Source organism: Cynoglossus semilaevis, chromosome 14, assembly GCF_000523025.1.
Source record: "Cynoglossus semilaevis isolate Cse_v1.0 chromosome 14, Cse_v1.0, whole genome shotgun sequence".
Taxonomy (NCBI): Eukaryota; Metazoa; Chordata; class Actinopteri; order Pleuronectiformes; family Cynoglossidae; genus Cynoglossus; species Cynoglossus semilaevis.
Window position 1 is genome coordinate 15,247,104 of NC_024320.1, and position 10,146 is coordinate 15,257,249.

Below are 10,146 nucleotides of genomic sequence, written 5' to 3' on the forward strand. Positions count from 1 at the left end.
TCTGCTGAAGGCTGCAGCGTCCTCAGAAAATATTTCAACATTAAACAGCCTTTAACAACTGAAACCAAAGTTTGTAAACAACTCACTCCCCTGCAAAAAAGCCCATGGAGAACATCAGCATTTTCACATCACATAGACAGAGGGGTGCCTTGTGTACTGCAGCCCTATTTTGTTAACTTTTTGTTACTGTGGTAAATCCAAAAATGGTTTTAACACATTGCAATTGCTAAACAGCATGCCATATGATGACAGACACATAACTCGATCAACAACTCCTTAAGAAAAATCACAGATTCTCCATGGAGATTAGTGCATGAATTATGAAGTTTCTGAAGAATGAAAAACATTGGTTTACAAACAGAAAAATAATGATTAAGTATTGATTTTGTATTTATGCAGTAAACAAAAATGAAAGCTTTTTTACATTAACAATGTACAGTATAAGGCATAATAAAATGAGATTAACAATTAAATATATTGACTATTGTAGTTTTTGTAATTTGTTTTTATCTTTTATGGTGGACAAATCATATGTTTGAATTTCTCTTCTAAATAATAGCAGTACTAAAAGATTTTGCATTAAAGGTTTTAGATTCAGAGTAAAATAGTTTAGGCTTTTAGGCATGCTTTAAATTAAAAAACAAAATCTAATACATACCACTATCAACCTTAGTCCACGACAGGAAGGGCTTGGGTTCACCCATCGCCTCACAGGGAAGCCAAGCATCTGTTTCAGCTTTCACCGTGAATGTTAGGGAATTGCTCTTGGTTATCCTTGGCTTCTCTGCTAACGTATATCCCTGTCCAGGTAACTGGTGCAATCTGGTCACATCCTGCGGCCTCGTTAGTAGCCTCTCTGCAAATGTATTTGTTTGGGCTGTGGTAATTACTGGGGCAGAGGTAGTGTTATGACTGATTGTTTCCCCCCTAGTCTGTGTTGGGTGTTTGGAAGTGATTACATTAGCAGGTGACTGGGTTGCAGTATGACTTTCTGATGTGTTAGTGATGCCTTTTATTTGATGTTCTTCACTGTTGTTGACCCTGATAGTTTGAACAGTCTGGGTAGTGGTCTCTAGTGAGTAGGAGTTTGTAGACATTATTTTTTCCTGCTCAAATTTAGATGACGTAGCCTTGGGGGGCGATGTTGTGCCAGTACTTAGGGTTGGAGTATCAACATCAACAGTATTTGTGGTTTCTTGAATACGCTGGTTTGCCTTTGACTCATTGCTTGTGGTTGCATTTTGACTGGAATTATCATAATGACTTTCAGACCCATTGGGTTTCTCTGTGGTTGTGTCGGAGTCATCCTCCAAAAGCAAACTTGGTGTCAAAATTAGGTCATGAGACGTGACTTCAGTAGTCAATGTCGCCAATGTTGTCCCAGAAGTATAAGCAGGTGAAGTAGTTGGAGGCTGAGTCGATTCACCAGACTTCTCAGGGGATCCAAACTGATGGTTTGATTGACTTTGGCTCACATCTGTTTGCACTGTCGTAGTCGGAACACTCAAAGAAGAATCTTTCAAATCTGGGTCAAGTCCACCTTGGTCTGCTGTATCCATTGGCTGCTGTGTCTCCAAAGGTTTATAAGGTGAGAAAGTGCTACCTGTGAAGATCTGCTGAATGGGTGATGTAAGCTCATTAAACGCCAAAGCAAGAGTTAAAGTCTCTGAAATCCCCAGGTCTCTTTGAAAACTCGTGGTACCATGAACCTCCTCTGGAAAGGCTGTTGGAAATAATGGTGCCACTGATGTGTTTTTAACTAGTGGTTTGGCCTGGTGCTGGAGGCTATCCTTACTTTTTGGGGTAAGGGCTGGTTGGGAAGGGGGCTTGGTGGCTGGTTTGTGATCATGCATGGAGACTGTATTTTCTTTATGACTCACTCTGCCTGATGACGCTTCTTGGCTCCTGGTGAATGGAACAGTGGTATTGAATCTGGCTGTTGTAACCTCTAATGGTTCTATTTTTAGCTCAGTGGAGGCAGTAGCCTGGGCCTTCTTTGAATTAGCATTTTTAGATGTTGGTGCAAAAATCTTGGTGGGTTTGTCCAGCTTTTGTTTCCGTTTACTTGGCCTTTTCCTCCGCGCCCCGTTCCTTCTCCTGGAGTTAGGGTGTTTGGAGTTAGGTTTTCTGGTTGTTGAAGCCGCTGCAGTAGTGAGAACCTGAACTTGAAAACTAAAATCATCAACCGATTTGTCCCAGGCTTGGGTATGTAGCTGTGGTGTTACAGTCTCACCAAGATATTTTCCACTTTCTTCTTGGCTCTTTTCGGACTCCTCTGGACGAAGTGAGAGGATAATTTGACTTCCATTCCACAAAAGCTCTTTGTCATTACCAGCATTGGAAAGGACTGTGGGTTTTTCTGTCTTCTCACTGCTTTCAAAAGTCTCGGACCTGTCAGGCTCTTCGACTTTGTTAACATCTGTATCTGTGCTATGTTTCTCTGATGGAGAAAATGTACTATTGCGTTCGCTGTTTGTGTGCTGCTGCCAAACAGTGACAGCATGTGGAGGAACAGATGTGGTTTGTGGGAGTGTGAATAAACTGCTGGAAGTTGTGTATGCATCCAAATTTCTGCTATGTATCGCAGTGTGTGTCTGCATTATGTTTGGCTGTGTGGTTGCATATTTGGTGTATACGTGTTGACTGTTTGGTGTCCTTTCATGTTTCATTAGAGTGGGGTCGTAGCCTGTAGCCGTGTCATACTGTCTTTGGTGTTGTGTAGTGTGATTGTCAGCGTAGACTTGTGCTGTTTGTGTCACTGGAGTGTCTGGTGTTGTGAGGTAAGTCTGGCTGTCCTTCCCCAGCACTGTCACGCCATCTGATGATCCTTCAATAGTTTCTTGAGACTGTTTGGTCTGCTTAATGAGTCTGCTCTCTGTTGTAGGCTGAACTGGCAGCGGTGTCACAGTGTTCTGAGTGTTTTTGTCTCTAATTTTAGCCAAAATAACAGCCCATTTTTCTTTGTCAATTTTCTTCTGTGACTTATTAATCCTCCTTCTGCTGTCGACTGTAGGCTTCTTGACGTCCACCTGTGATCCTGTTGGTTTTTTGAGCATTGTTGGCCGTCGCCATGTATTCCTGGATGGATGGCTGCCCCTTCTCCCTGCTGCAATTCTTCTTGCAGGATTCTGAAGTTTTATTGGAGACACTTCCTGATCTACCTCAATGTCCCCTGATGCCTCCTGTGCATCTTCAGACAGGACTTTAATTTCAGTACTGGCCCCAGAGGCTGACTGAGGTCTTGCTGGAAACTTCCTCAGGGGCCTTATTAGTCCTTTGTGTCTCAGCACAGTGATTTGTGTAGCCAGTGCATCCACACCATGTTGATTTATAGCGACGCATTTGTAATGACCACTGTCTGATAAGTACGCTTGGGGAATATTCAGAGTGCCATTGGAATAAACAGAAGCCCGAGAGGATTTGTTGTATAAACTAACAATGCTGTTGCTTGGTAAGATCCAGTTTATTTCAGCATCAGGTGAGCCAGATGCATCACATGGCAGTGAAATGGGGTTTCCTGCAAAAACCTGAGTAGGTGAAATTAAAGCTTCCTTGCCTGGAGGAGGCGTGGAGTTCTCCTCTACTGTAAGGTAGAATGGCATCACAGCCAGGTCTCCCCGAACCTTTGCAGTGCAGTAATAAATTCCTGTGTCTGTGTGGGTGACAGATTTAATATCCAGCTGTCCATCTGGAGACACAGACAGCCTTTTGTCTGGACCACTGTGCGGTGCCCTAACTCTGGAACCGTCTGGCAGAATCCAGTAAATAACAGCCTGTTCAGAACTTTGCACCTTACACTGCATTTGAATCGGACTTCCCAAAACAGCAGTCCACACTTTACGAGTTGTGTTATTTGACTTGATCCAGACCCAGTTCCTTTTCTGTCTCCGCATCTGCTCCACATTGACTGTCTGAGAGAGATCCAAGCTGAGGATCAATTTAACAATTTGAGCTGATGACTGAAGTCTGTTGAGCTGCAGGTTTGCAGATGCCTGCATCAGCCACTCTGGCTGGGCCATGACATTTACTTTGATTCCTGTGTAGTAAAGAGCGTCCTTGTCAGAGTCCTGTCTGTACTCATAGGTTGGATGAGGCTCTTTCCTCAGCATAATCCCTCTTTGTAAGTGAGCTGGCACATTACTGTAGTATGCTATTAGCCTCCAGAGTCGCTCATACTTTTCTCTGTCAACAGCGCAGTCAAGATCCACTGACAAAGTGATGTTAGACTCCAGCTGGAGCTGGCTGATCTGTTCCCAGTTGATCTTGGCGAGCTCTCTCGGCTCCCCGATGCTACAACGAAGAGTCGCCTCGTTGCCGTGCTCATCCGACATTTCCAGAGTGATATTTCCAAATGGTTCCCTAAAAGTATCTACAGTCATGACCTCGCTCTCAGTGTCCTCTGGTGCAGAGATCCTGTGAGTAGAACTGATGACTGGACTGCTGCAGTCCATGTTGTCTGCAGCATGGAGCTCTTTCTTCTGCAGGTGCCTTGGAGAAGAACACACTGGACACAGCTGGCCACCAGGTAGGTTTCTGTCTTTTTTACATTTTAAGACCCCTAAAGAAAAGAGAATGATAGAAAATAGTTGACATTACAGAATGTTACAGAATTGGTACAAAATACAACAATTTTAGCTGGATTCATGGTGCTCAAGTCAGTTTGATTTACAGAGGAAGTTCTTACATTTTTCCAAAGACTGAATCCACAAAATGAAAAATTGATCATAGAGGAAAAGTGGCTTTGAATCAACATGGCACCTGTTCTGTTATTTAAAATGTCTTCATGTCTCCTTTGGGGTAAGATTAAGTAATTATGCAAACTTTGCTTGTCAGTCAGACAAGGTTGATTCAAAGCTTTTTGGAGCCTAATTCCTTTAGAAACCCAATTTCCACAGAAGTTGCTAATCCACTGGTGGATTCCTGAATGGTCTCTTGTTTTGGAGACAGAAACAACTAAAAAATTAAAATAAAACCCAAGGTATAAAACTGAACACTCCAACCTGGAAAGGTTTGATTCCAATCCTGAAGCCATCTGAGGTTGCAGTCACAGGTCCAGGAGTTCCCATGGAGGTATAGGTTTTCTAGCTGAGGCATTGTTGCTACCAACTTTGAGGGCAGTGTTGTAAGTCCATTATCTGACAGGTAGAGGTGCTTGAGTGTGGACATGTGGAACTGATTCATGATGGTAAAGGTGGAGAAAGTGGCCGGGTGCAGCTGCTGCAACTGGTTGCCTTCCAGCTGCAGCAGTCGCAGGGAGGTGAGACCCTGGAAAGCATCAGGGTGGATGAACTCCAGCTGATTGTGGTCCAGGTGCAGCCTGGCCAGAGATGACAAACCCCAGAGGGCTCGTCTGTTAAGCTCTTTGAGTTTGTTGTAGCTCATTTTTAGCATCTAGAGGGGAAAACAACAGGAGAAAGAAAAACAAAACAAAAAAAGTTATTGCCAGTAATGACAGTATGGATCTCATCAACACTGCCACACCCAAATACTGACATCTTGCATGTGCCAGACATTCCCACGGAGAAACGGGTGTTATGTGGAACAGAAGTGAAACTATTTCAGGCAACAATGCAGACACTTCATCTTCATCTAAACTTTAGACTCTAAAAATGAAGGTTTGCGTAGAGAATAGTTCCACTCTATATTTGCTAACCCAGTATATCTCACAACTTTATACAGTGTTCTGTTTGCAACTCAGACGAAAGTCCTTTGAAAGAAATCAAGAATTTTACATCAAATCACGAAGCTGAAGTTGTTAATCCGTCACTTTTGTGCTGGTATTGTTAACAACATGTGGCAACTTTTGTAAATTGTGTTGTCCTTTGTTGTTCTTAATTAATCAGGTGAGGAAGGTGTTGACTTTTAAATTATATTTTCCTTTAAAACAAAAAAGAAATCAAATTTTTAGACTGTGATGGGGGAATAAATTGGAAAACTTTCACGCTGTAATCACAGGACAAAATAAAATAACCATTAATTGAGATAAGTCAGTTAGTAATTTAATTGTCACTAAGTTTTGTATTGTCTTATTGTTATAAAATTTGTTTTAAAATCAGTTACAGTGCATTTGCTGCAGCTCTGAACATAATTCATACTTTCCCCATGTTCCACATTGGGAAAATATATTTTAAGACAGAGCACCTGTAAGGAAGTGAGGTCCTTGAACGCCCCATCAGGTAGGGAATGGATGTCATTTCCATGAATCATCAGAAGCTCCAGTTTCCTCAGACCAGCCAGTGATTTATCAGTGATCTTGATACTGTTGAACCTACAACAGGAAAAACAGAACAGGCGGTGGAATAAACATCAAGTGCATTCATGGAATCTTGCAACATGCAGTCCAAACACTGACTGACCCCAGATTCATGCGTTCCACATTTTTTGATACAGAGGCTGGGATGACGCTGAGGGAGCGGAAGGTGCAGTGGAGCTCACTGGGCTGAGGGCAGGAGCAGGGACGAGGGCAGGAGGCGGGGGCAGCAGAGGGAAAGATCATCAGCATTAGAAGGGTGCGGAGGAGAGGCACGGCTGCGGCGTCCATCTTCATCCACAGGAGAACTTACACCAGTTGTGACTGCAATGTTACCAGACAGTGACACTGCACATTATTTATGACAACAATGTTGATTTTTTAAAAATGCATAATTTTAACTCAATCATTTCAACCTTGTTTAACGTTATCTCCAAATTGTTCCTCTAAACTGCTTGTTCATAATCTTCTTCATCCCGGTCAGAACGGAAAATCTCATCATCGTGTATCAAACGTGTATCTCATTGATGAAGCTTAAGACAGACTATTAGTGTTGGACAGGATTAGATTGCTTTAACTACAGACCAATGGAAGAAAGTCAGAATTCTGATGAAAAATACCACACGACCTACTGCGTCTACTTTAATGTAAACTCACAATGTTAAATGTCTGTGTCCTTATTTATAGCCCTGCACCATGCTCAAGTACTTTCAACTTCTGTAACTGCTGAGTGTCTCCTTAATAAATTCTAATAATGACCCACAAAGACAAAGTTTAACTCACTTACAACACTGCCCTCAAATCTTCAACTCCTTTCAACAACCTTGAAAGAAAGCTGTGGCTCATGTACTTTTCTGCCGGTCCTGACTACCTTAGGCAATATCACAGCTCACGTCTGTCAGCAAACTGTATGATTTTTTTCAAATTCAGTCATTTGTTAACACCAGTGAAATTATGATATATTATGAATGTTACTCATTGTCTGTCATTTTACTCACAGAGAAAGAATAGAAAAAAAAAAATCAAGTCAGCAACTTTAAACCAGTCAAGTGTCCCTACAATTATATTGGCATCATTATTTAATAGAATAAGAGCTAGACATACCACTAATCGTTGTATCTATCGATTAATCAGCAAGTTACTAAGTCAAATGTAACATTATTTTCCGAAACGCTGGCCGAGAGTTTATTCATTTTAATTAGACTCTGAGAAGCTCTTACCTCAGACCCGGGATAATCTCACTCTGAGAAATCTCTCGTATTCCATTTCAGCATCGATAAAAGGGGCTCCGATAGAATTTAAACTGGAGGGGGGAAATAAACTTCAGATTAAGCTGAGTTTCCTTGCAGAAAAAATAGCAGTGTGCGCTGGGAGGCTCCTCTTCAGGAGTGAGTGGAGGAGACTGTGCGTAAAAGAGCGCAGTGCCGAAGCGCAACAGGAGGAGTCACAAGTTCTAAACACTTTGCGTCGAGTCAGTCACACTGCTGTGCTAGGAAATGATGTGTTCGTTTAAAACCGCAGGGATGAAATGACCTACAGATTAAAAGCCAACAGTCTTTGAAGGGAAATCACAGACAAACACTTAGGGTTAACTGATAAATATGTGGTTGTTTTACAAATTATTAGTCCAGGCAGCCAAAGTCCTTGAGACCTTAATACGTTAAATAACAGTTAACAGTTAAAGCTAACAAATGTCACCGGTGCGAAATATTTACCATTTACCTTTACAAAGAAGACCGCTTCTAACAGACTTTGGTGTGTTTGTGGGCCATGTTAATAGTTCGTGGCCCATTATTGGTTCATATCAATTTTACAGTAAAACGTAGCAGGAACACATGTAAAAACAAAAAGTGATACAAATTAGTTGTGCTGAAAATAAGTATAAACTTGCCTTTTATGGAAGGTCATGGTCCATGAATTTCACATGTATTATATTTGGATTTGAATGACAGACCTAGCTAATGACGATGGTGGTCTAATTGTAGGCGGTGGGAGTGAACTCCGATGAACAGTCTGTAACTGTGTAACCTATTGACTTTGGATCTTGCTCTGATGGAGTTTTGGATTTACTTTACTTGTTTGACGTCAGCTCATCCGACTTGTTCAGCCTCTACCTGCAGTGTGAGCTTTGGCACCTGTGTGTCCTCCTCATGTCTGGAAGTCTCCATCACCTTCACCGCTGCTGAAGGAGAGCAGCAGCTGCTGAATCCTAGACTTTGTGACAGTGTTTGAGTTGGAGGGGCCAGAGGTGACGGTGTAGACGGCAGTCTTAAAGCCTGCTGTCCTGCAGAACCTCCATCCATCATGGTGTCACTGAGGTCTGTAGCACACATGCATCAAAACCACATGAAGGTAAGGTGGAGGAAAACTCTGTGTCCTGTCACCACTCCTGAGAATAACCCTAATGAGTCACAGGTGCTGCATGAATCACTGGATCTGAAGGATGAGTGCTGCATAAACTCTTCAAACAATCCTCACAAGGTGAAGTGATACTACACCTTTTCTGTAGTGGAGCAGTATGACGTACAGAAATGAAAAAAAAAATCAACATCAAAAGATCTTTGTTTGTATAAATCCATCGTTATCACTGGAATGCAAAAGTTTATTTGTCAAAGACTATATATTAGAAAAAAAATCTCAGCAATTTATCTAAAAATTGGGGAGGAAACAAGAGGAAGAAATAGATCACAACATCATTTACAGGTTCTCCAAACGGTTTGGTTATCAAGATTATTCATGTATAAAAAGTTTGAGAACCACTGCTTCAGCTAATTAATCAAGAATGAACATCAAACCAATTTGTGAAATAGACTTTCAGACTATGTTTTGAAACAAAATCTGAAAATAATCTTGAATAACTACATTTCTTGAGAAGTAAAACCCAGTGACCTTCAGCTACCCGAGTTAGAAATAAACTTTGTGCTGGTGTCAAAGTCGAGTCTCTCCCTGCATCATCCGCCCACCCACACACACACACACACACACACACTCTTTACTATTTACTTCTGCTGATCAGTCCAGATGCAGAGTGTCTTTGACCTTCTGTATTCAGCCAGTTACCATAACAGGCCTGAAATAAAAGTGGCTTTAAAAGTCTGTGTAGGATAAAGACAGATGGAGTTTCCCCCGTTTTACCCTTTACTGTAAATCTGAGGGAACATATGGCTTTCATATGTGCTCCGGATGACTCTCTGTGATCTAATGATCATTTGTTTGGAAAAAGGCCCACGGGGCTCGGAGCCAGAAAGTGGCTGGACCCACTTCTGACATTACGTAAACACCAGAGGAAGCCCATAGCCTGGAAAGTCAGGAGGTGAAGTCCTGAACATCTGCAGATACATCCCATCCCTGGACGTAGAGGTTGAAGCCGCAGAAGGTAAAAGGATTAGCACTTCATCCCTCCTCCCTTCAGACTGCTATACGATTTACTCGCACCTACTCTGTGAGCCAGAGCAGAAATTATGACTAAAGCCCAGACAGGACTGTATGTCAATATAGATTAGGAGCAGCTGAGGAGAGGAGAAGGAGAAGCTACGTATACGATGTTAGTGTACACAGCTGAACCTCCTGTGTGACCTCAAACCTGAGTTATGGCCTTTTTTCAAACAGATGATTCTTAAAAACAGATTCTGTTCCAGTGGCTCATGGTCGTTCACTCAAAATAGCAAATATATGTGAGCTCAGACACGTGCGGAGACATTTGCCTTTTGCGTATGCCCCCGGTACTAACGACATAAGACATCAACAGGTGAACTGAGGAAAGTTATCCAACGTCACCAATTTGTTTAAATTATAATTAATTATTATATTTTTGTCCTTAGTCGTCAAGTGACAGACAGACAGAACAATACAATACTCAGTAGTTGGCTATAAAAAATGGAAAGACAAAAAAGCCT

General features: G+C 41.9%; 1 protein-coding gene across 1 annotated transcript in view; it reads right to left on the bottom strand.

Annotated features, from left to right (window-relative positions):
- mxra5a (matrix-remodelling associated 5a) overlaps positions 1–8,014 on the bottom strand; it is a 26,928-nt gene extending 18,914 nt beyond the window's left edge. Inside the window, exons 1-5 of the mRNA XM_008325291.3 lie at positions 7,471–8,014; positions 6,357–6,574; positions 6,142–6,268; positions 5,001–5,391; positions 659–4,558 (exon numbers count right to left, since the gene is read on the bottom strand). Of these exons, the coding sequence (XP_008323513.1) occupies positions 659–4,558; positions 5,001–5,391; positions 6,142–6,268; positions 6,357–6,547 (4,609 nt within the window). The 5' untranslated portion in view covers positions 6,548–6,574; positions 7,471–8,014. The remainder of the gene's footprint in view (positions 1–658; positions 4,559–5,000; positions 5,392–6,141; positions 6,269–6,356; positions 6,575–7,470) is intronic.
- Positions 8,015–10,146: the final 2,132 nt, after the last annotated feature.